The 27,603-nt window shown below is 31.8% G+C and overlaps 1 protein-coding gene across 3 annotated transcripts in view; it reads left to right on the top strand.

Moving 5' to 3' along the window:
- Window positions 1-8,807: 8,807 nt before the first annotated feature.
- Window positions 8,808-27,603, top strand: part of LOC114281522 (Trimeric LpxA-like enzyme) — a 33,472-nt gene continuing 14,676 nt past the window's right edge. Inside the window, exons 1-9 of one of the 3 annotated variants that reach the window (XM_028224018.2) lie at window positions 8,811-9,140; window positions 10,209-10,258; window positions 10,358-10,588; window positions 12,932-13,246; window positions 15,512-15,619; window positions 18,650-18,839; window positions 22,119-22,381; window positions 24,664-24,793; window positions 27,206-27,285. In XM_028224018.2, coding sequence (XP_028079819.2) covers window positions 10,385-10,588; window positions 12,932-13,246; window positions 15,512-15,619; window positions 18,650-18,839; window positions 22,119-22,381; window positions 24,664-24,793; window positions 27,206-27,285 — 1,290 coding nt within the window. In that variant the 5' untranslated portion in view covers window positions 8,811-9,140; window positions 10,209-10,258; window positions 10,358-10,384. Of the gene's footprint in view, window positions 9,141-10,208; window positions 10,259-10,357; window positions 10,589-12,931; window positions 13,247-15,511; window positions 15,620-18,649; window positions 18,840-22,118; window positions 22,382-24,663; window positions 24,794-27,205; window positions 27,286-27,603 lie in introns of all 3 variants that reach the window. The other 2 variants (XM_028224017.2, XM_028224020.2) reach the window with 2 other exon arrangements.

The following is a 27,603-nucleotide window of genomic DNA, read 5'->3' as shown; positions in this document are numbered from 1 at the left end:
GATTTAATTGCCCGTGTTTTTGAGTTGAAGAGAAAATGTTTGATGAAGGAGATAGAAACAAATAAAGTGTTTGGAAATAAAGTTGCACATGTTTTTACAATTGAATTTCAAAAACGAGGCCTCCCTCATATGCATGCACTTTTATTTCTCAAGGGTCCAGATAAAATTCGGACATGTGCTCAAGTAGACAAATTGGTGTGTGCAGAATTTCTAGACCCAAAAGACGATCCAATGCTTTTTGAAACTATCAAATGTTGTATGGTACATGGACCATGTGGTGCTCGAAATCCGCAAGCACCATGTATGGAAAATGGTAGATGCACTAAGAGATACCCTCGAGCTTTCACAGAAACAACAACTATGGATCAAGATGGATACCCTATCTATCGTCGTCGCAATAATGGTCAAGTACATACTGTAAGAGGGCAAGAAGTTGATAACAGGGATGTCATACCATACAATGCATATCTTTCAAAACTTTTCAACTGTCATATAAATGTGGAAGTTTGTGTCGGAATGAGATGTGTCAAGTATATACATAAGTACATTTATAAGGGTTATGATCGTACAACGATGGTGTTAGGAATGATAAATGAGATTCAACAATATCTCGATGCAAGGTATATTGGACCTCCAGAAGCTGCTTGGCGAATATTTGGTCATCATTTGCATGCAGAGATGCCAACAGTTGTACGATTGGCACTTCATTTACCTGGAATGCATCGTGTTGTTTTTAACCCAGAAGAGTCATTACAAACGATTCAATCTAGAGCTGGTTAACAAATGTCAACTCTTATTGGCTTCTTTGCATATTGTGCTGCCAGTGAAGATGAATGTCCATTCACTTATCAAGAATTTCCACAACATTTTGTCTAGCTCAAGTCAGAAAAGAGATGGAAATCAAGAGAAAGGGGATATGCAATTGGTAGAATGTACTTTGCTAGCCCTAATTGTGGTGAAAGATTTTATCTATATTTGTTACTAACCATTGTCAAAGGACCAAAGTCGTTTCAGTCTTTACGCACAGTCAATAATGTTGTGCATGATACATTTAAATTAGCATGTATTGCAAGGGAGCTTTTAGAAGATGATGAAGAATGGATACAATGCTTGAAAGAGGTTGTAGTCATAAAAACTGGATATCAATTGAGAAGATTGTTTAGTATTATTCTCACCCAGTGCTCTCCACTAAATCCATATGCATTATGGAATCAATTTTCAACGCTTATATGTGATGATCTTGCACATAAGATTTGTACATTGTTTGTCATTTCTAAACCAACTGAGGCTCAAATTGAAGATTATGGTCTCCATCTTTTGAATCAAATGCTTCATGAATCAGGCAAAAGTTTAATTGACTTCCTACCCATGCCACAACCTACTGCAAATTGGAGTGCAGTAGTTGGTAATCGATTGATAATTGAACATCAACAACTGCAGAGTGAGGCAGAACATGCAGATCCACAAATTACTATTGATTGTCTCAATAATGGACAACGGAATGCTTATAATACAATCACTTCTTCAGTTTTTCAAAATAAAGGAATTGTTTTCTTTCTGAATGGGGGTGCAGGAACAGGGAAAACATTTCTATACAATACGATTGCATTAAAATGTCGTAGCCTTGGGCATATCGTTGTTACTGTGGCTTCGTCTGAAATTGCATCACTGTTACTGGTAGGAGGTCGCACTGCACATTCAACATTTTCCATTCCGTTAGATGTCTTGGAAAATTCACTTTGTGGGTTTAGCAAACAATCATTACAAGCTGAGTTATTTAGAGAAACAAAACTCATAATTTGGGATGAAGTTCCTATGCAACATAGACATTGTGTTGAGGCGGTTGATCGTACATTGAGGGACATTTGTGATAGTGAAAAGCCATTTGGGGGTATTACTGTTGTTGTTGGAGGAGACTTTCGACAAATCTTACCAGTTATACCCAAAGGAGTTCGTGAGCAAATTGTGAATGCATCATTAAGACACTCTGTTCTATAGAAGCATATATATATCTTGACTTTGGATTTGAATATGCGCTTGAATCATGAAGGCCATGGAAATGCTAATTTTGCAAATTTCTTGATGGAGGTAACACTACTTTAACCTGTATTATATAGATTTTAAATTAATAAATTGTGTTTACACTTACTTTTTTATTGATTTCACTTTTTTTTAGATTGGGACCAATCCTCAAGAAATCGTTAACCTTCCATCAACAATACACAAAGATTTGAATGAATTACTCTCTACAGTTTATCCATAATTGAATATGATAGAGACGTCAACCCCAACATTTTTAACTGAACGCACAATTCTGTCTGCGCGTAACGATGATGTCAGTGACATTAATACTACTGCGTTGAATATCTTTCCAGGGAGATTATATACTTATCTTGCAGCAGATAAAATGTCTGAAGATAATGAAATTGACCTACCATTACAAATAGATATCCTAATGAATATTTAAATTCATTGGATCCTTCTGGGTTGCCAACTTTTAAGTTAGAGTTGAAAGTGGGTTGTCCTATAATATTGTTGAGAAACATTGCACCGAAAGATGGACTATGTAATGGTACAAGATTGATGGTTACTAGGTGCGGCACTCGCATAATTTAAGCTCAAATTTTAACTGGAGAAAAGTTTGGCAATTTGGCATTCATACCAAGGATATCTTTGACACCATCTTCTTCAGAAATGCCTTTCCAAATGACAAGACGTCAATTTCCAGTCCGATTGGCATATGCCTTGACCATTAATAAATCTCAAGGACAATCTGTGAAATTTGTTGGGGTTGATTTGCGTATACCAGTGTTTAGCCATGGGCAATTATATGTGGCATTGTCTAGATGTACATCATTTGATTGTATAAGTATTCTCCCTCCTAAAGATAATTTGGATTCTACTACAAATATTGTTTATCCTGAAGTGTTACTGTAGTACTCTATGCAGATTAAATGACGTTTTATTAGAAGGTAACCACGTAGATTTATTTCTGTTGATTATATAACTTTTTAAAAAATTTCAATTTAATAATAATTTGAAATTTGGACTTTTGTAGGATTGGACTGAAAAATCTATGGAGCTTAAAAGGAGAAATACGACTACCTTGCTTCGATAGGGATGTAATAAGGTAATTTCAATCTGAAAGTATTTTGACATGTATATTTCCAACACATGTACTAATCTATATTTTTTTTGTTTCCACAAATTACCAGATTGTTGTGCATATTCCTTATTGGGGATACATAAAAGTTTATACAAAGACTTTTTGGAAAGTAATGAGGAGGAAGTTTGGGCAAACGCATATTTGAAGACATGTTATTGACACATCTTTTGTAAAGCATACATATTTTTGGTGTATGACAATATAATTTTTTGTGTATGACATGTTAATGACACATCTTTTGTAAAGTATACATCTTTTATAAAGCTTTAACCCACTTTTTGTAAAGTTTTAACCTACTCTTTTGGTGTATGACAGTGTTTACACTTTTTTTTACTGCCTTTTATATTTTGATATGCAATATAACTTTAAATTTTAAATGTTTGTTTCTTAATTTATATTAAGATTAGGGAGAGTTGTCATTTTATTTGAGTTTTGTAGAGCGTGTAATACAAGCAAAATTGTTGTAAGTTCTTTAAGAAGAAAAATATTTCAATATATTTTTTCAGTATCTTTATCAAAAAATGACATAAATTTTATAAATTTCAACATAATACGTATAAATTATAACTGCATTTTAATTTTAAAATTATTTACACCGTGCCTTTAGGCACGGGCATACGCTAGTATAATAATATCAAATAAATATATATACACATTCATAGATATGATTTATAGACTATTTAAATTATTGTTGTTTTGATAGTTTTTTCGAAAATAACAATGCATATAAAATCAATCATGTACGTGATTGTCACATTTGAATATATGGAGCAAGGGTGCGTAGAAAATAAAAAGGCAAGAAAGAGAAAGAACAAAGAAAACCAGAGGCATAGAGATGTTTACAAGATTGGCTTCATGAAAAATTAAGAAGCTTTCAATGAAAATATAATGGCACATATTGGCCTTGTTTGACAAATGCTATTTTTTTTGCTTTTTGGGATAAAGTACACAAAAAGATAAAATAGATTAAAATAGCTAATAAGATAAAATGTCACATCAAATCCATACCATTTCACTTTTTCTCTCACAAACCTCACATCCAATTGTAAAAAAATCTAAACATCTTTCCAAACAAAAATATTTTAGCCTACTAAAATAATAACTTTTCAAACACCCACATTGTATTTTTGTTTTATTTGTAAGTAATAACACAATAACAAACAATGACAATGATGATAATTGTGAATTTTGATGGAGTGTATTAGGATTTTGGAGTGAGAAGAATGTAAAATATTTGAAACTTGGGGGAAAAAAAAAAAGAATACATGCATAAGTTATTTGGGTGTACTACGAGAAATATATATATATATATATATATTAGGATTTAATGTGTATTGTCCTTATTAGTAAATTTACATTAGGGTATAATAAGAATTAAGATTTTAAAATTTTATTTGGGAATAATTCTATTTCCATGCACCAAAACATCTTATTCCATATCCTTTCTCAATACACATATCAACTAATTTTAAATGTTATAATTTTATTCAATGCACAACTCTTTTTGTCAAAAATATCCCTCTCTTTAACATTGAAACCCTAAACCAACACCCATTAGAAACCTTTGAATTATTTCCCTAACAAGAATGCAGGAGACTAAATTCAAACTAATCTCGAGGGAAAACATTAAGAAACCTTTGAATTGCAACTCTTCCATTAGAAATTGGATTTTCACACAAGCAAAATTATATCTTTGTTAATGGACAATATCTTCTCTTCCTTTCTACGACAACTATGGGCAAAGAGTTTTATGATGCCATGATCTTATGATCGGCCTGGAGATTTTGATTCGTCGTATGGAGATGATGTAGACACTAAAAGGGATCTAATTAAACAGTGCCTATTCTCATGAAAAGACCAGGACGATGCTTCCCGAGGACATAAGATACTTGCATGGGACTTCAATTTCATTTTGCTGACTACAACTAATAGAAGTCATGCTGTCAATAATTTATCAAAATATGTCCCATGGTTACCAATAGTCACCAAGTGATGAATTGCCCAAGCAAATTGTACTTCTAACTTCCATTCGTTTAAGTGTGAGAGGAAGAAATTAGGATTTTGGTGGAGAAGATAAAGACAATTTAGTAATTTTAATTTAGAAGAAAATTGTAATAAAAAATAAATCATTACGTATGTGTACAGAGGTAGGTAAGTGTGTGAAAATAGAATTTCCCTTTATTTGGGCTTACTAAGTTATTGTTTTTGGTGTAAATAAAATCACCCGCAATCAGTGGATCAATTACAAGTAGTTGAAATAAGGGCAAATTACAAACACCCCCCTCGAGATTTGGTGAAAATACAGATTCCCCCTTGAGGTTTGAGAAATTACATCCCACCCCCTGAGGTTTATATTTTCATAACAAATTGCCCCATGAGGTTTTTATTTTCATACAGATTCTCCCCTAATTTGTTATGCAAATTTGACCTTCAAGGGGCAATTTGTAATTTCTCAAACCTCAGGAGGAATCTGTATTTTCACCAAACTTCGAGGGGGTGTTTGTAATTTGGCCTTTAAATAATGATAGGCCAATTTTTAGGAGACATTTAGTGCTTGTAAATGGTAAGATGGCTTGTCAATATGGGTCAACAATTCATGAGGGACACATAGTAGTACTTGTGAAGTTCAGTCTTGCTTTAGAGCGAAAATGGAATGAACCATAAATTATTTTTGTCAATTGTGATCTGTCAATTATGGTTAAATCTAGTCTAATTGATTGTGACTTGTCAACTATGATCAAATATAATTTTTTTAATTGTGACCTGTCGATTTTTATTTGTTAATTCAGACCATACATCATCTTTTCAATATTAATTATGACCACATTATTATTATTATTATTATTATTATTATTATTATTATTATTATTGTTATCAGTTGGTGCAAGAAATGGTTAGAACATGGCGGCAAAGTGGGGCATAAATATTGGAGAAATTATTTTCATATAGTGTGACACATGGGTGGAAACAAACTGGCGAGGCAGTTACTTGTGATTTGTTTGAAGCCCACAACTTACAAAGAGGCCGAAGACTGATGGTAAAAGGAACATCATCAACAACGCAATAACAACTTTAGTTTTATTTTAGGAATAGTTTTATATTAAGTGTAGGAGGAATTTCTCTTTGTAATTTGCAATCTTTGCAAATATTGGTGATTTTATCTTAAAATCATCTTTAAGTTATGTTTGGTTTTAGCTTTTTGACTAAAAAAGTACAAAAGATAAAATTAGCTACATATGTCAATAAGATAAAATGTCACATCCAAATCATAATTATTATACTTTTTCTCTTACAAAAGTCAAAAACGAAAACTAAACGAGGCTAAAAAGCCAAAAAAATAAGCTATTTTAGTTATTCCAAAATGAAGACTTACTTTGTTTGATCTTGTTGATTGTATCATTTGTTCCGAAGAAATCCTTATACTTTCAAGATATTTGAATGAAAAACATAGTCGCTTAATCTCTTTGGGTGGATTGCTTGTTTAAATCATTATTTGATCCTGTCGACTTGAGATTAACATAATTTTCACTAACAATTTCCTTTTGAGAGATATGATATATAAACTCTATACAAACCGAATAACCAAACACTTGATTGGGATCGCATCCACATAATTTTTAGTTAAACGTTTATTTGACACGATATAAACTTGGTAGATAATATTAATAAAACAACGCTTAAATAGTACATATTATTGGTAAATTCAGCTTGTTTAGTTTTGGTTTTCAAAAAATATTTTTCATAAAATTGTACTTTTTATTTTTTGTATTTTTTTATTTTCAATTATTTTTTTTAATATTTTAAGCAATTTGTATTAATTTTTAAACACACTTAAATAAATACATTTAAAAATTATAATATTTGTGAAAAAAACTTTAAAAAATTTACTAAATACCAAAAATATAAAAAATATACGAGTGTATAATATGAGTTAGACATGGGTTGGATTTGAAGTGATATGGTAGAGATATGATATGACTTAAATAAGATAATGTTACTTAAATAAGATAGTAATTTTTTGATTTTTTGGCTTTTTTAGGTTATGATAAATAAGGCCTTAAAAAAAACTCTTAAGTGTATTTTTTTCAAACGTAACATTTCAATATAATACTAAAAAAATATAACACTCCAATGTAATACATTAAAAAATTCCGTAGTGTACTTTTCTCAAATCTAACACTCCAATCAATGTAACACATAAAAACTCCTTAGTATACTTTTTTCAAACGTAACACTCCAATGTAACATGCTAAAAAACTCTTTAGTGTACTTTTCTCAAACATAATAATGTAACATTTCAAAAAAAAAATTATTTGCGTATTTTTTTTCCCAAACGTAGCACTCCAATGTAACACACTAATAAATTTCTTAGTGTACTTTTATCAAATGTAACAACATAACATTTTTAAAAAAATTATTTAGTGTATTTTTTTCAAACATAACACTCCAACAAAGTAACACACAAAAAATTATTAGCGTACTTTTTTCTAAACATAGCACTTTAATGTAACATTTTAATGTAATACCAGAAAATCATAGTAACAAAAATATAAATTTCAACGTCTAATAACCAACACTTCAACCACCAATCTTTCAAAAAACAATCTTGCACACCTCACCTCACCTTGCTATTACCATCCAAAAAACAAATCAAAATATTAGAAAAATGAATCGTAAAAAGACATTCATATAAACGACCAAATCAAATAAATAAAACTTTATAAAACAAAAAGAACTAATTGGTTCATAAAAAAACTCTTAAGACAAAACAAATCAACATTTTTCCATATAGGATTTATGGATAAATTTTCTAAAAAAAAACCAAACAAACATTTAATAGTTCCAAAAATATATTTTTTGGGTTTAGCTTATCTCATGTTGAGATCAAGACTGGACTCATCCAATTCGCCTTATGGGCTCATTTATGGGCGCTGTTTCAATAATCCGAATCATTCGATGTGTCGTCGTGTACTAAATTTCTATAAAAAATCACGTTAATCGGATATCAATAGTTACTTGATCAGATCATAATTTAGTCAAACGTTTATTTTTTCATCGCTCATTTTTTTAATACAAATATGATATGATCAAATAGCTATCGATATTCGATCAACATTATTTTTTACATGAATATAATACTTAATGAATTCTCCACATTAAACGGTTTGAATTATCAAAACGAGTCAAAAAAATGGGCCTATGGGGCGGACTGGATGGGTCCATTATTGAGCTTAACAAGAGACAAGTTGGACCCATATTTGTTCATAAAATAAAAACTTTAAGGATAAATTACCAATACACATTCTGAGATTTATTTAAATTACAAATTATCTCCCGTGGTTTGAAAAATTACATTATGCCCCTTAAAATTTATAATTTCATAACAAATAAGTTGTTTTATTAATAAATTATCAAGTTAATTAATAATTTTTAATAATATTAAAATTTTATTTTAATTAATAATTTAGATAATTTTATCATTGTATAAGTGAGCAGTTAAAAATTTTATTTTTTTAATTAATTTTGTTAAATAATAAATTCTAATAGAAAAATATTTATAATTTTACATATCATAAAAAATAATTCATATTTTAAACAAATTTGAAGATGTATATTTATAGTGTCTCCGAACTTTTATTATAATGTCTCCGAACTTTTATTTATCGGAATAAGGAAAAGGAAGGGGTGGAGTTGGATTCGGTCGGACCAACCAACCACATTCGAATCCGATTCGGGTACACCATTTTAAACCCTCCCATCCACTTCCATTGACGAAGAGGGTCTTATAGAGACAGAGAGAGAGAGAGAGAGAGGTGAAGAAGAAGAAGCTAGCACAGCAATGGTACAGAAGAAGGGAGCAAGTAGGGTTTCTGAAGATGCAGAAGAAGAGTTGGCTCGAGCACCCTTACAGGCCGTCCTCTTGGCCGATAGCTTCGCCCAGAAGTTCCGCCCCATCACCCTCGAACGCCCCAAAGTAATCTCTCTCTCTCTCTACATATGCATATATATATGTATGTATGTATATCTGTATATGCAGAGTTGTGTTGAACTATTACTATACCATTGTGATTGTGATTGTAATTTTTGGATAGTGATGTTGAGCTCTGATTTAATCAATTTTCTTTTAGGTCTTTTAATGAATAGAAAAATTGTAGTAAGTAATGGGTTTGTAGAATTTTCCAACATTATTTCTTAAATGATTGAAGAATTGTTTACTGTTGCTAATTATGCTGGTATTGCTTAAATTTATGTGTGGCAAATTTATTCAAGAATTTTAAGCTATTTATTTTCATGGTGGCGCTCATATTATGGTGAAATTTCACTTATTTTTACTCTAGTTTTGGAAAATTATACTACCTTATTCCTTCTGATATTTTTACCAATTTTGTTTTCTCGTTTAATTTTTAAAATTTTGTTTCTTCCTTCCTTACAAATGTAGATATTTTGGTTCCTTGTATCAGCTTAGAAACAACTTTTGGGCTTTGTTTGGTTCATGGATTTGGGTAGGGATTTGGAAAAAGAAAAGGAAAAAGGTAGGTGAAATGTGAATGAAATATAGCTACATCTCACCTATATTTCACATACCTTTTCTCCTTCACTTTCCAAATCCCTATCCAAATTCATGAACCAAACACAACATCAGGATCTGAAGACAAGTAATGGAAACCGATGCTTACCCATATAGAAAAAAATGTAACAGATCCCTCCGGTTGAGCATCTTTTGTCAATCAAAGTTATAGCATATTGGTACATTTTTTAGTTGATATTTGGCGTCAACTTATGCAACTCATCTGCACTGATAATAAAATAGAACTTGCACAAAGATGTTCATTTTATTAAGATTTTGGAGATATACCAGGCATTGGCATGTGCAATTAAGGATGCATACCGGCGTGCTTATCCCAAAAAAAAAAAAAAAAAAAAAAGAATAAAATCAAGGATGCATACTTGACTTTTTTGAATATTGCAATTCATGTTTAAAAACTTTTATCATTTTGTGGCGACAATTATTGCATTACTTGACTGTTTTTCCGTGTTGAAGGTACCATTTGCATTTGTGGACACCCCTATGGTTGATTAGATTGACATGTGGTATTAACAATGCATTCTTCTGGACTTGTTTATTCCTGCTGATGGTAATCTTTCTTATAATGCCAATTCTTCATTGACATACAATTTTTGCCGTTGAAGGTACTATTACCATTGGTCAACATCCCTATGATTGATTACACCTTAGCATGGCTTGAATCAGCTGGTGTTGAAGAAGTTTTTGTCTTTTGCTGTGCTCATTCCAGGCAAGTGATTGATTATTTAAATAATTCCAAGTGGTTCGGTCAACCAAACTTTACGATCAAGACAATAGAATCTCACAATTCTGTTAGTGCTGGAGATGCATTGCGTTTGATTTATGAGCAGAATGTGGTATGTCAAGATCTCTCCTCGTAGTTATTCATTTTCATTTTTTAGTTCTTTTGGGGCATTCCATCAGTAGTTTTGGTTTAAAAATTCTATCAGAAAAAGTGAACATAGTTTCTTGTTTCTTTTTTAGGGGTTTTAATGTTCTAGATGTGATATTACAAATGTTACTTATCAAGAGAGGGGGGGGGGGGGGGAACCCTTTTTCCAATTGAGACAAAGAATTTGGTCTCTCTTCTCAAAAATCAAAATAAAATTAAAAAAACCCTTTGTCCAAATGTTACTTCTCAAAAGGAATTTTTGAAGGCAATCTTCTTGGAGTTTTACGGTGTGTTTGGTTTGGTTTGGTTTTGGGAGATTAATTTTTAAAAAAGATTTTGGGGAGAGTTTAGAATTTTTTTTGATTTGTTTGGTTGTATATTTTGGACATAGTTTTGGAGTATGAGAGTTTGGGATGATTTGATGTTTTGTTGTTTTGTTGTAATTGAGTAGATGTGTGTGAGAGAAAAAGTGATTGAGAAGGAGAGAGGAGAGAGAAAAAGTGATTGGTTGATGTGTAGGAGAGAGAAAGTGATTTTGCAATTTTTTTTTCCAAAATCACTAAACCAAACAAAATTTTGAAAATTTTTCTCCAAAATTTGTTTCTCAAAAGCAAACCAAACAAGGCCTTAATGTTTGGATTTTCCTTTTTCTCTTTTCTTTTTTTTAAAAAATTGAATAATGATTGCCAAGAGAAAAGGAAGTGAAATAATGATCCTATGTCGGATAATTGTAATTGCCTGAGAGAAGGTAAAAATAACTTTGCGGGAATGCATTTGTGTGGGATGGCATAATTCTGATGAAACATAACTTGTTGGAATTCGAAAAATTCTCCTTGAGGTTTATGACTGTTTTAAGGACCTTCCCTTTTGTGCAATAACTTTGCACCCCCTTAAATTGAGAATATGCTGGGACCTCGACATTGTTAATGGCTGATGAATGAGATTGACAAAGAAGGTAATGTCACCGTTTTGATATTTTAAAATGCCAAAATTTACCTTATCCAACCTCTGTTATCAGAATCTTACGATTCGCGATTCGATTCACGATTCGATTCACAATTTTTGCAAAATCGATACGAATCTAAGGGTGAATCTATTTTGAAAGTGAATCTCTAGTGAATCGCACGATTCACAATCGATTCACGATTCGATTCGCTTTTTACGATTCATGCAATTTTAAAAATTATTGTGTCCGACATATTTTTGACTCTATTTTTCCTCTATCTTTTTAGTAAAAATGACATAATACAACTTCTAATAGCGTTTAATACGAAAATAACCAGCATATATACATGCTTTGTTGTTATTTTAGTGATCATGAAGTTTTTAATAGGATCCAATTAGATTTAGTCAGATCCAACATATTTTTAACCTTTTTTCTCATTATTTTTTTTCCTTTAAAAAATCATAATATATCTTCTAAAGATGTTTAAAATTAAAATTACACTATGAATTATCTGTTGCTATTTTATTAAATTAAATATTACATCTATGAGGTCAGTTATATTTTTAAAATATTTTAGGCTTTAAAAAAAAAGATTCTAAATGATTCTTTCTTATTATTTGCTCACTGTTACTTAGAAAAGTATGTATGCTTATTGTCTAAATATCAATATCGTTGTTAATTATTATTATTTTAGAAATTGATAGTTTGTCTATTTGGTTATTATTTTTATTAAGAATGGTTGATAAGAAATATCTAAAAAAGAAAAAAAGGTAAGATAGTGATCTTACATAGGAACGTTTGTTAACTTCTTACTTATTAAACTACGTGATTATCATTCAAAATAATATTTTTATTGATTTAAGTCTAAATATTTTATATTCATAAGATATATTTAACATCTAAATGTGTAAATATATGTTTTTAAATAATTTAGAAGAAGTGACCGAATCTTTACGATTCTCGATTCGATTCGATTCACGATTCGGTACGAGATCATTTCGATTCACGATACGAATCCCGATTTGACAACTATGTATCCAACACATTTAAGTCTAAAATGATTTATATCCCTTTAAACAAAATGAAAATAAAACATATAAACCTTCACTAATATTACACATTTTCTTCTACAATAGTGAACCTCAGAATATCAAATCACATGCAATCCATCACCTACCAGCACAACTAGAATACCATTGCATTATGTTTAGGGTTGTAACTTTAGTTAACACGTGCATTACCTTCCTTGCTACTGATATTTTTATCTCAAAGTATTTTTTCTTTTTTTTTCCCTCAACCGTTTATCGTTTCTAATTTGTTTTATACTGTTACAATCTCATCTTTCTGATTTTGCTTCTGAAGATATATGAAGATTTCATCCTTATAAGTGGAGATACATTGAGCAACATGTCACTCACACAAGCACTTGAAGAACACAAGGAGAGAAGGAAAAAAAATAGCAATGCTGTAATGACTATGGTTATAAAAAAGTCAAAGCCTTCGCCGCTTACTCACCAATCTCGGCTCGGTACTGATGAGCTGTTTATGGCCATTGATCCTGAAACAAAGCAGCTTTTATATTATGAGGATAAGGCTGACCATTTAAAAGGGTCAATAACTCTTGATAAGATGTTACTTGTGGATAATCCTTCTGTTTCTCTGCACAATGACAAACAGGTTTTTTTTGTCTTTCCTGAGTTTTCTGGTTTGGTTATAATTGCCTTCTTTTCTGTTCGTGACGAGTTCTGCCCTCGTGTGCTTGGAGTGCTTATCTTTCCAATATACTAACCTTTTTCCAACTTTGGTTGGTGATTTTGCGAATAATTGTGAAATAATGAAAGCAATGATGCTGTTAACATGCTTACACTTTCATCTATGAAGCACTAACACTTCAAATTAGTCGCCATAGCCTTGTTCTACACGCGTTGGACACCAACACGCCACAACATGTGTCGGTCGTGCCACATGGTGTGTATTTTTTTTCTTCTTTCTATTATCTATTCTTTGTTGCACATGTTGGGGATACTTCACAGACATGTGTCCTGCCTCTGAACACGCCCTAGGAGACGTTTGACTAATTATTTATTTTTGATGGATGATCTATTCATTATTAAATTAAATGCTTTTGACATTTGTTATGTATTGATTTGTGATTGACAAAATCATATTTTGTATGTTGAGGGATGTTTAGAGTTTTTTTTTTTAAAAATAAATTTTTTCATGACGAGTTAATTTTTCATTATTTTTTGTGGTTTGTTGGTGTGATATTCATATATATAGCAAATAAAAATATATAAATAATATGTTTTTGACATTTCCTAGTTGTGCGTATGTCCTGATTTTTTGGAAATTGTCGTGCCCCGTATCCATGTCTGTATCCATATATGTGTTTCTTTGATGTTCATACTTTCTAGTTGTCAATTTTGAGCATCTTAGAATTTGCATGTTTATAAATTATAGCTGATAAACAAGTATGCAATTTGTTTCTTTGTCCTATGATACTATGGCTGACATGATTGTGTCGTATATGTTTCGATTTAATTAATATGTACATTTTTTTTCTAAATTAAATAATGTGGTATTAGCTGACCTATTACTGAATGATTCACAAGGTTGCAATTTGGGTGAGTTGGGTTGGATGGTGGTCAACATGTGCTCAAACATAATAAGAAAATGTTTTTTTCTTGTTTAAAAAAATTATTTTGTTTCTGATCCAAAAAAAAAAAAAAAACCTCAACCTGAGTAAACCCAAGCCCAATTTGGGCTTGAGTAATGATCTTGAATTTTGTGTCTTTGGTTTAGTTGAGTTAAATTGATTGGGTTGCTAAGAAGCATGGATACGGACACGTAACACGCCATGGATACGCCGACGCACCAATTTTCAAGAAATGTAGGACACGATGCGCGGGGAACACGCATAAAGTATATAATTTTATATATTTATTATTTGTTATATATATGAATATATCATTCAAAGATAATAAAAAATTGCAATATGACACTAACTTCTATAAATTTATATGGTTTTTGTTTTATTATTGTATTTTAAGTTGTTTAGTTCAAACTTATAATTAGTTTCACTTGTGTCTAATCGATAGACATGTGTGTTTAAGCGACAAACATGTGTGTCCTCCAACTCTAAGTATCCAAAGAGTGTTCAGGTCTTTAAAAAACATTAAAAAATAGGACAGGTTTTGAAGAGTGTTAGTGTCCGACACGGATACGTCACCTTCTTAGAAGTGTCCGTGCTTCTTAGTTGGGTTGTCTAGAGGAGTAGAGTGCAAAAAAATGGCTCGTGTCATAATGAGTTATCACTTCAAATGCATGTTTGGTTGTCAAAATTGAGGGTGGGAATGGGCATCCTGTTGCCATTCTGCACAATTTTCAGAGTTGGCATCGACAACAGCAATCTCTTTCCTTTTGGAATGGAATTCCCTCAAATGGTGGGCAGGGTATGGTGCCATCATTCACATGTAGATCAAACTTTAAGCATGGAAGAGAGTCCAATGACAATACATATTGATCCACTCAGTAACAAGTAGACAAAGCTAATTATTCAAAATATGAATGATATTGTAATAATAGAAAATTTCAGCTTAAATATTTTATTTTATAGTTTATTTATATACTAATTTCAAATTCAAATATTAATGACAATGGTGATTAAAACATAATTACCAAGTGTTGATCTTATTGAAACAAGAACTATTATTATTTTTTGATGGACAACACCGAAAGTTTAACTAAAAAGAAGAAAGCGAAACACAAAGTACAAGAGGGACAAGAAGTCCACCAAAACCAAAAGCAAAGCATGAAGAAAATCATGACCTGAAATTGGTTCTCCAATCTGTGTACAGCATGCACAAACTCATTGTCATTCTTCCTGCACATTATATTGTACTCAAATACTAGTCACCTAATCTGTGAAATTGCTCTTTGCAGGATTGTTATATTGACATCTGCTCTCCAGAAGTTCTGAGTCTTTTTACCGACAATTTTGACTATCAACATCTGCGCCGTCATTTTGTTAAGGGATTGCTTGTCGATGATGTATGTCTTGGACATTGTACATCTTTAGATTGCGAAAAGATACTCTCTCTCTCTCTCTATATATATATATATATATAATATGGACACAACTCAACTTAAAAACTTTGTCATAAGTCTTTAGCGTCTGCCATTTGAATGCTGTTTCTATATAAACATATAAGAATGTATACATTTTTTTACATGTATATTCATTTTCAATTATGCATTCACAAATGTGTAGTGTGTGTGTGTGTATGAACTCTAATCTATTTGTGCTTTCCTGAACTTGCGTAAGACTTGGGTGTCTGGATTCTAGCTGGCTTATTTTCTTCTTTATTTGTCCTCATCTTCCAATTGTTTAGTGTTGTCAATGTCTTCCATTAAGCATGTTAGTCTAAATGTTATCTCATGTTCTCATTAAGCTCTAATTTTAGTTATTGTAGAATGCATTGATGTGGAACACCTTGAAACAATGTCTGAACTTAGCTTCAAGAACTCTGTTGAAGTCAACTCATGTTGTTTACCTAATCTCTCTTCTTATTGAGGAGTTTGTTAATGAATGATTTTCTTTTTCTCTCTTTTCGTTATGAGTTACTCATAACTTCCAATCCTGTCTTGGTTCTATCAAATTTTCGTTATGTGTATATATGTTTTTGGAAATACTTGCCGAAAATAAAAAATTATATATTCTGAAGTGACTTCAATTATAGTTACTACAACGGATTTAAAATGAATGGATAGATTGATAGAGTGGTTCGATCCTGTTTTTAGTTAGGTGAAGGATGTTTAGTTGGATTGGGGCTAATAACTGTAGCTGAAAAGATGGATTTCTCTGCAATAAAATTATCCTCAATGAATTTAAAGCCAACTTCATACAAAGTCATTAAGTTTTCTTTGTATCACTATTCTAATTTTTATTGTATTTTTAGATAGGGGCTGGCCTTGGCACAATAGTAAGGTTGCTTCATTGTGACTTGCGGGTCATAGGTTTAAAAAACGAAAACAATCTCTCTCTGCACACAGTCTAAGGCTGCATACATTTGACCATTCCTAGACCTGCTGTGGCTAGAGCTTTGTGCACTTGGATGCCCTTTATATATTTTTGTGATGAGCAACAATAGGACTACTTTATTGAAGAAAAAAAATGTGCAATGCTGAAGGATGATGAATTTGTCATTGAGGAAAACAGCACCAGAAGGCCTAGGGTTGCAAACCTAAAAAGTAAAAAAGTGGGAAAAACCAAAGGAACCATGTTCTAAAGCAAGAAACAGAAATACTGCCTCAAATTATTAAACAACTATGAGACTAGATTGCATGGGGAAGTTTGGTGGCTTCTAAAAGAGTCAAAAGCTGGATCTTTTTCCTTGTACCAAAAAACCATCTTTAAGGTTCGCTTTTCTAAACACCTGATGTAACACTTGTCCTTACTCCTAAGGCGAATGGAAATTCTTCTATGCCTGTCTCAAATGCCAAGATGCGAGTCAAGGGTCTAAATAATCACCTAGCCACAAAAGAATTGCTATCCATCTGGATATGACTGAACTTAGCATTGTAGTTTGCCTGAACACTCTTGAAAGTGCTGCAAATTGTACTTTCATGGCACTTACTCTAGCAGCCTGCATTAAGAAAGCTAGAATTTTGGTTCTTTTAGAGACTGCAATGCCTAAGTGCCAAGAATTCACTAAAGTTAATTACCTAATAAATGTGGACGTGCTTCAGAGTCTTCTTTATCTAAATGATTAAGGAGCAGGTTGGTAATCATAAGAAACAAAATATATTTGGCATGTGTAATGTGTTTTCTTGTTGCTTTAAAAGGGTTACTTGTTTAAAAGGTTGACCTGCATTGCCTCCGTAAAAAAATAATGCATTCTTTCAACCTTCAACAAAGGAAGAAGAATAAAATTTGTAACTCAGAGAAGGCACTAGAAGTGTTAAAATATTGAATTATATTCAATTAAATTTGTAACATGCATTCTTTTCAACCTTCTTCCTTTCGTGTTCTAGTTGGTTCTTCTGAATGCATGCGTCTTCCTTTGAGGGAGGTTTTTTTTTATAAACCTCTTTTGAATGGCGTCTAATCCAGAAGGCTCAGTGGCAGAGTATTAAACTAAACCTACGGGCGTAGTTTGGACACCCATTTTCAGGAGACCCCTTAGGTATGGGAGGTGAAATTTGTGGGGGGGTTTCCTTGGCACGAATCAGGGTAAGCGAGTTCAACCAAGAGTGGAGGATATCTTAGTTTGGAAAGGGGCTGGGAGCGGCATGTTTTCAGTGTCTTCCTTTTATTGGAAGATGGTTAAAGGAGGGGATGTTGGCTTTCCTTTGTAGGGGATTTGGAGGACAAATCCCTAGAGGTGACTTTCTTTGCTTGGGAAGTGTCTAGAGAGGCTATATTGACTACAGTTAACTTGAGGAGGGGGCAAGTTCTTACTGGATTGATGTTGCATTGTAAGAGGGAGGGGAGAGTGCGAATCATCTAATATTGCATTGCCATTTTGTGAGTGAGGTGGAGTTTGGTGTTCTCAGTTTTTGATGTGGAGTGGGTGGTGCCTAGTTCAATTAGAGAATTGTTTACTTCTTGGAACAGAGGTTGTCCGAGAGTAAAGTTTAGGAAGACGTGGGAAGTTGCCTCACTTTTTTTATTGGTGCTTGTGGAACAAGAGTAACAAAAGATCTTTTGAAAAAATTGGGACTTCATTTTTTGCCTAGAAGGGAAGGTCATTGTCTCCTTATTTTTTTGGCCTAGGGAGCAGTTTTCTTTTTCCTCGTGTGATTTTATTGATTGCTTGTGGGTGTTCTACATTCTTCCTGTTACATAGGAGGAGATATTTTTGCTTTTGTATATGTTGTGTTTACAAGGTGCATCCCCTTTTGTGGTGCTTTCCTTTCTTATAAAATTTGCACTTTATAAAAAGTAAGATAAAATCCAAACATTCTATTGGACCACTTGCATTTTTGGTCTCTAATTTGCTCACCTTTTTTTTTTTTAATATTGATTTTGATATTTTTTTTCCCGCTTGATATATGTCGACTATCATCTTATGCTTTCAGATAATGGGTTACAAAATTTTCACCCATGAAATTTACTCAAGTTATGCGGCTAGAATTGACAACTTTCGAAGCTATGACACTGTTAGCAAGGATATTATTCAAAGATGGACATACCCATTCGTTCCAGATGTCCAATTTTTTGGGAATAATGCAGCTAAACTTGAAAGGCAGGGCATGTACCGATCATCAGGTAAGGATCATAAAAGCAATTTCCCAAACTACTTATGTGTTTCCCTATAGTAAACTCTTGGTTCTCTCTCTCTCTCTCAATAAGCGAAGAAAAATAATCTTATCACTTGAATTTATTGCTCTGCCTTCTATTTAATTGTTTGCTTATAAAGTAAATGAAATAGAATAGAGATTCCTTATACAATATGTTGGGGGTTTCTGGAGGAGCTAAATGCATTTTCAGTTCTAGTTATCCTCTCCTATGTATTTGATTGTTTCAATATTTTATTCAGGATAAATTACAAATACACCCCTTCAAGGTTTGTCTAAAATACAAATTCCTCTCTCTAGTTTGAGAAATTACAAATACCCTCTAATTAGAGATTGACTTTTAACAGTGTCAAATCTTATTGATGAATTTATCACCGTAAATTTATTCATAAAAAATAAGAGAAAATGATAAATTTATCAATATGACGTAATGGGTAATGGGTAATAAGTTCCAAAAGTAGGACCTATTGGTAATTTACCCATGATTCTACTACCCTCATCTTCTTCATCCTCACTCTCCTCTTCTTTTTTCCTTCATTTTTTTTCTGTTCTTCCTCTCTGGAACCAACACAATGGCCATCGCTGCCTCATTACCTCACCTCCACCAACTCCCCAAACCGCTCTCCTTCCCTTCCATCGCTGCCTCATTACCTACCCATCCATTTTTTTTGGTTCTTTTTTCTTTTTTTTTTCTTTTTTTTTTTGGGTGTAAAGAAAAAGTATTGAGGGTTAAATAGGTATTTTAATAAATGAAATTAGTGACATTAGCAAAATCAGTTAGTTGACCTAACGGTTGACTAACAAAAGAGGGTATTTGTCATGCGATTTGAAACTTCAAAGGGATGGAATGTACTTTTCAAAACCTAAGGGGGAAATTTGTATTTTAGGAAAATTATTTGCTAATATTTTTTCCCACTTTTAAAATTTTACTTGAGTGATGAAACTTAGTAGTATAATGATATGATTACATTATGAATAAGGGGGATTTGGTCAAAGCCCTCTCATAACAAAACTTTAATGCATTAAGGACAATCACGAAAAGTTTTTATTGAAAAGTCAAGCACACACCACTATTACTAAAATATCCTTAGTGACTAACTCAATATTTTAAACTTTAAAATGATATAACTTTTGATTTAGATGTTGGTTTTTAATAAAATTAGTAATTTTAGAATCCTCTCATCAAGATCTATCAAATGAGATTCAGGTTCACTATGAAATTCTTAAAAAAAAAATACCGCAGTAATTGACGTAAACAATAAAAGTTTACTCTATTTTATAGTAAAACTTTACTACTTACGTTAGTTTCAATAAGAAAAAAAATGACGATTTTTTTTTTAAAGAATTTCATAGCCAACATGGATCTTGTTTAAGAGATCTTGACAAGAGAATTCTAAAACTATTCATTATGTTTGGTTCCATTTTTTTGATTTTTTTTTTCAAAAAAGTGATTTGAAAACTCTGTTTTAAAAAAGAATCTTTGTTTGGTTTTCAAAAAATGCATCATTGCAATTTCAAGTTTTCCTCCAATTTAAGGAGAGGCAATTTAAAAAAAAAATTTGTCACATCAAAAAATACTCTCACCTTAGTTATATATATATATATATATATGTACATGCTACATATGTATGAAAACATAATTTGGTATGTACCCAACCCATTTATGGGTACATATCCTAACATTAATTGTGTGACTTTATCATAAAATTTTCACTCATATCAACCACAGAAAACGTAAATTTTTTTTTTTCAAATTAGCATTAAAAAATTTCTTTTTCATAAATGTTATGTAGAAAATTTATTTACCAATTCACATTAAAAAAAAATAGTAATTTTTGGAAATTTATTTACAAATTTTCGGAAAACGTAAATTTATTTACAAATTTGCGGAAAACGTAATTTTTTACAAATTTGTGGAAAACGTATGGTATGTTTGGTTTGGCTTTGTAGAGTGATTTTGGGAAATTTTTTCAAAAAAACTTGTTTGGTTTGTAATTTTTTCAAAACAATCTCCAAAATCGCTCTCTCTTTTATACATCAATCAATCACTTTTTCTCTCACACACATCTACTTAATTACAATAAAATATCAAATCATTCCACACTCCTAAACTCCAAAACTACTTTCAAAATACACAACCAAACAAATCAAAAAAAAATTTAAACTCTCTCCCCAAAACAATTTTTAAAAACTCCTTTCTCAAAACCAAACCAAACATACTCGTAATTTTCAGAAAACATAATTTTTTTTACAAATTGGTATTAAATTTTTTTTGTAAATTTATGTTTAAATTTATTAAAAAAATCGTAAATTTGTTTACAAATTTATTTACAAAATTGTAAATTTATGTTTAAATTTACTTACAAAATCGTAGATTTATGTTTAAATTTACGATTGACAAAATTTTCTGCATAACATTTATGAAAATTTAATTCTATGAAAGAAATTTTTTAATGCCAATTTGGAAATTTTTTTTTACGTTTTCTGTGGTTGAAATGAGTGGAAATTTTATGATAAAGTCCTACATTTAATGGTAGGATATGTACCCATAATGGCTACATACCAAATTATGTTTTTATACATATATAGCATGTATATATATATATATAAGATGAGAGTACTTTTTCATGTGACAATTTTTTTTTTTCTTTCAAAATTGTCTCTCTCCTTAAATTGGAGGGAAACTTCAATTCGAAAAGTCCTCAACATATATATATTCAGAATTGTCTCTCCTTAAAATCATCAACATATCATTTTGAAAAGTGAACTCAATTTTCGGAATAACCAATCAAATACTCTAAAATTTTCAAAAAATTGAGTTTGAAAAACAACAACCAAACATAGTGATTAATTTTATTAAAAACCAATATATAGATCAAAAGCTATATCATTTTAAAGTTTGAAATATAAAAGTAATTACCAAGGGAAAGATTGTCTATAAAAAAATGGAAACAAATTTGTTTATCCTTGATGAAAGAGGCGCTTCTTCTCTAAGGAGCTTTCAAATTAAAAAAAAGTTTGGACTATCCTTTTCATTTTAAAGGGGACCAATGAGGGACTTTGGCCAAATATCCCTATGAATAATGGCCTACTTCATTTTTTGATCTCTTAATATGTCACTAATTGCATCTGGGCAACGATGTTCACTACACTTCTCTGTCGCATAGCATCCATACTTATAAACTGACAAACTGATGCTAGTTCTCTAAAAGTATTTATTTACAGTTTTCTTGACTTTGATTTTCTTCAGGGATAGTGCAATCACGTTCTGCACAAATTGGTCCTTTTACAGTAATTGGAAATGGCACTACTATTGGGAACAACACAAAAATTTCAAATTCAGTTGTGGGGGAAGGGTGTAATATTGGATCAAATGTTGCAATAGAGGGTTCCTATATATGGCACAATGTCACCATCGAAGATGGCTGTACAATAAGACATGCCATAGTATGTGATGGTGTGATAATGAAGTCTGGAGCAGTTTTGGAACCTGGTGTAGTTTTGTCTTTCAAGGTTTGTTTAATTATGTAATAGCCAAAATTCCATTTACCCCATGTTTCTAATTTTGTTGGGATAAGTTTAGAAATTTGGTTGAAAAACTTTTGTTTATTTTTTAAGATTTGCATACTTTGGTCAGACTCAAAGATATATCTCAAAGTAGACTAACTTTTACTTACAAATCTTATAAATAAGAAAACTGTAATGAAATTTAGGGACTTATTTTGATGTGTCATTGAAGATAATTCAGTCAAAATTAATGATTCCTGAGCGGATAATGTACCCTTACGTGCGATTTTGGAACATTAAAAGTGAAGTTAGACTAGATATGCAGTCTTATAGAAGCTGGGATGTCTGGCCAATGCTATTGGGCCTGCTATTGAGCTAAAGTATTACTAGCCCTTTTTACCCTACATGTCATTCCATATTTCCTAACCTTTGCAAATGCTCTACTCCAAGTTGAAATTGATATGACCCTCGTTACCACTCTATGAAACCCTTTACAGTTTTCACACATAAGTGCCTTTTGGTTTGAAGCAGGCTTCCTTGAACCTAATTACTAAAGGTATTAGCTTTTCTAGTTTGACAGTGGTCCAAAAGTTTTGCATTTTGGCACTCATCACCTCAAGGCTCATAGAGTCCAAAAATCCAAAAAAAAAATAAAAAGATGTATTTGGCTTATCCATGACCCAAATATACAAGATGTAGGACGAGTGAGGGAGACATGAGTTGAAGCCCAAATTTAATAAGATGCAGAGCAGGAGAAGACTCTAGTTTTAGGGCTGAATTTACTAGTTTATGCAGCCAAAAGCTTGTATAAATCATGTAGAATTTTAAGGTGCAAGCCCAATAACAAAAGGGCAAAGCTTCACGAATGAAAGGAAATAGTTTGGGGGCTATTTAGGACCTGGTTTGGGTGTTTTCTTTTTTTTACGTGCTATGGTAATTAGGTTGAAGGAATATGGGTATAGTTTTATGCTGATACTTGATATTCTGACCATGAGTTTTTGTTCAGTAGTTGATATTTGAATGAAAAAAATGGTGTGAACTGAGAAATGGGTGATGTGCAAATACAAGCTCCTGGAGGCCAAATACTAGTTTGGTAGGCAATAGAAGGTGACAATCCTTGGAGTTTTGTTCTTGTTTGTGTTTCCCTTCAGACTAAGAAGCACAGGACATGAACATTCCGGCATGAACATTTTCAAAAAATTATAGGACATGACACGTGGGGACACAAAATATATAATTTATATTTTTATTGTATGTCATGTATAACAAAAGCAGTTATTATATCTATAGGGGATTTTGCACCAAGAGGAAAGCTCGAGTTCTTTGGATTGTGACCCTTTCACCATATTTTGGGAGATTTGGTTAGAAAGGAACACAATTTTTTTGACAAATTTGAGGATATAGGATAAGATTTGTCATTTTTCTTTTGTATGGGCTTAAGTCTCTAAATCTTTTCAAGGGATTCATTTTTTTAAATTTTTTTGATTTGTAGGGATTGAAGGTCAGTGTGTAATTTGTAATATTTTTATTGTTTATTGTATTTTTGTATTTTTGGTGGACTTCTTGTTCTCTGTTTTACCTGGTATTGTTCCATTTTAATTTATTAATAGAAGTTTTTAAATTGCCTACTAAAAAAAAAAAAAAGGATTAGGAAAGGCTAGACTAACCAAAGATTACATAGTCAGGTTGATGTACCATGTGAATTTATTGAGGTGTTTCTCATGAACTGAGGGTATGCTGGATGAATGATGGTTAAACATTCAACCACTGCAGAGAAGAACAAAGTAAACCGTCTATCTATTCAAACAACTTCACAATTGCACCTACTTTTGTGGTGTAGAGCTGCTGTTTTTTATGTTATGAGACTTCAAGAGAGTGATTGAGTGAAGATAAATATTTAATAAAGGTATTTGAAAGTATGTTCATATAAAATGATTTAGCTTTTAATGGATTCGTTTGTAGAACAGTTAGGCCCTATACATATTTATCAAACTAAAGCTTTTAGATAGATAATTCAAATTTACAATTTATAGTAAACCTGTTTGTGTTTAGTCTTTTCCTCGTGTACTTGTTATGCTCGTATGCTCAAATCTTATTTTTGCTTGGGATTTTCAAATAGAAATTCACACAAAAATTCAAAATCATACATACTTGCTCTTTTTTTTTTTAAAACAAAAATTAGAAAGGAATTTCACTGTTTTGGTTAATTTAAGATGTAAAGTTCAAAACTATGCTTGCTTGTCCAACCTTAGTTTTATAAGTCATATCATGATCTTCCTGCCTTTCAGGTTGTAATAGGACAACAATTTGTTGTTCCTGCTTACTCAAAGGTATCATTACTTCAACAGCCAACCAAGCAAGATAGTGATGAGGAGCTGGAATATGCTGATGATAGCAGTGGGATTGTCGAAATTCCATGTAACTTCTTAATACTTGGGATCTTTTATATTGCTGCTTGTGTAAATCTGGATTTTTGTTGATTTCAATGGCAGGAGCATGAAATGGAAATACATTCACTATGTTTGGTTTGAGTTTTTTGGATTAAGGGGTGGTTTAGGATGATCTAAATAAGTGCATTTTTTAACTTTTTATGAAATATGGGTTGGGTATAGGTTGGGTTTGAAGTGATGTGGTAGAAATGTGATGTAACTTAAACAAGATGATGTGACTTAAATAGGATTGAGACTTTTTGTATTTTTTACTTTTTTAGATTGTGACAAACAAGGCCTAAGTTTTTTGTTTTTTGTTTTTCGTATTTTTTTTTTGTTTTTAGTGAGTATTTTTAAATTTTTAAGCTTCTTTTTTTTTATTTTTTAGATGCACCGTACTTAGATGTATCTAAAAAGTAAAAATTTGTGAAAAAATATTTTAAAAAATTAATAAATACATAAAATAAGAAAAATATACGGAATTCTCGTATATATATATATATATATTTGTATTTTTGGTATTTAGTGAATTTTTTTTAAAAAAATTCAGAAAAATTATCATTTTTATGTGTGTTTATGTTAGGTGTGTCTAAAAATTTAAAAAATTGCTTAAAATATTAAAAAAATTTAGTAAAAAAAAAAAAGGAAAAATAAAAAAGTAAAATTTTTTGAAAAGTGTTTTTGGAAAACCAAAAACAAGCAAGCTAATTCGTATTATGGATGGATAATCAAATTTTGCCAATTGTAGAATTCTAAGAAAGTGCTTTGCGTGATTGACCTTTACAGTCCTCTATTTGTAGGATTTTGGAGACATTTTATCAGTTCAGCAAAGTAGTGGTTTGACTTGTATGAAGAATAAGATAATTGTTGAAATAAAAACATGGAATCATTGTTAGCCTCACAATTGAACTAATCCATTCCCATCTACGAGAAGAAAATTATGTCCCAAATCCGAAAAACATTTTGTGATTTCTTGTTCAAGTTGTTTTGAATTGTGCAACGCAACTACATGTTACAAGTTTATAGCATTATACAACTGATGTGTTTACTAGTTTATATGATGATCACGACTTAACTTGGTTCCATGTATTAGACTGAAATGATTTGAGTGTTGGATGCTTATGATATTTGTTTCCCCAGTGATTAACTAAATTTCTTTTTAGTTAAATTTCTCAACCTTAAGTCTTTGTCTTTTTGCATTAGTTGGTGATGAGTTGACGAGAAATATTTAGGATGATGTGTCATGGTGTATGTTTTTTGCAGATGATATCGTGTTAATGGATGAGACTAGAGAAGGAGTTAACACTAAGTTAGAGACATGGGAAGAAGCATTTGAATCTGAAAGATTTTGGATAAGCAAAACTAAGAGTACATGTAATGTAATTTTAGTAATAGTAACAATAAAAATAGAGAAGTAAAGATTGAGAATTAAGAACTGTCTAAGAGTGAATATTTTTGTTATTTAGGATCAATTATCACAACGGCTGGGGAGGTTTGAGAAGATGTGATCTATAGAATTAAGGTGGGATGGCTAAAGTGAAGGACTGTGTTTGGGTTACTGTGTGATAAATGAGTACTCATTAGATTAAAAGGAAAGTTCTACAAAACAGCTATGAGACCAGCGATGTATAGGACGGAATGTTGGGCAACTAAGAAATAATATGTAGATAAGATGAGTGTTGTTAAGATGAGGATGTTAAGGTGGATGAGTGGCAAAACTAGAAAAGACAGAATTACGAATGAGTACATTCGTGAATGGGTAGGAGTAGCACTGTAGAAGATAAGTTGAGAGAGAATAGATTAAGATGGTTTGGTCATATACAATGGAGACCAATAGAGCCAGTAGTGAAGAGATGCGATACAGTGACGGTGGAGGAAAGTGTGAGGGGAAGGGGTAGACCTAGATTATCGTGGACTAGTGTAATAAATAGAGATATGAATCTCTTTAATTTGACCAACCAAATGGCCTTTGATAGAGTTTGATAGAGTTGAGTGGAGAAGAAGGATTCATATAGCCGATCCCATTTGATGGGACTTGAGGCTTGGTAATGTAACACTTAATAATTGAACATCAGTAAACCACCAAGATTTAAATTTCTTGCATTACCTTTATATTTTCTTTCTTGGGGGTGGAGGGTTACTTTGAGGGAGGTGCCTTCTTGTTACTGGAAGCATTACGAAATTTGCTCTATTTAAAAATGCCAACTGTGAATTTTTAACTCTTTATGCTTGCTACTGAAAGCAAGAACCTATTGCTCTTAGGCATAATGTCCATCAGGCTTGTGTGTGGATAAGGAGTGTGTGTGAACGTGTGCATGCATGTGCACAAGTTATTTGTTAGTATGATATATACTGTTTTCTAGTTGTGGTATACCCTTACCCTAAATTGTTTGCTATGCAGCAATTTCTTGTACATCGGATAAGTTGAGTGGGGAACTAACATCTGAATTATCTGAGACACAGCGGTGGGCGACATCTGAGGTTACTTTTCCTTGGCTTTCATTGTTCTTAATCCTCTTGTCCTCTAGCTTATATCCTGCAAAATGTGCCGATTTCTGTATCTTTCATTGCTGTGACAACTTCAATGCATTTGTGCATGATTTGAATTAGTGAGGTATTCTTATTGAAATTCATATATATAGGAATTAGAATTGCGCAAAGTGGTGCAGAAAATAGGCCAAACTTCCAGTAGATAATAGAGAAATTACAAAGATTGCAAAGGCTCTTATTTTTCTTTTGCAAAAGACTTGTGTGGGTCCATTCTTATTGTCTGTTTAAGCAATGTTACTGATGAAGTGA

Source organism: Camellia sinensis, chromosome 5 (genome assembly GCF_055761805.1).
Source record: "Camellia sinensis isolate YWXY chromosome 5, ASM5576180v1, whole genome shotgun sequence".
Lineage (NCBI taxonomy): Eukaryota > Viridiplantae > Streptophyta > Magnoliopsida > Ericales > Theaceae > Camellia > Camellia sinensis.
This window is presented reverse-complemented; position numbering and strand designations above follow the sequence as displayed.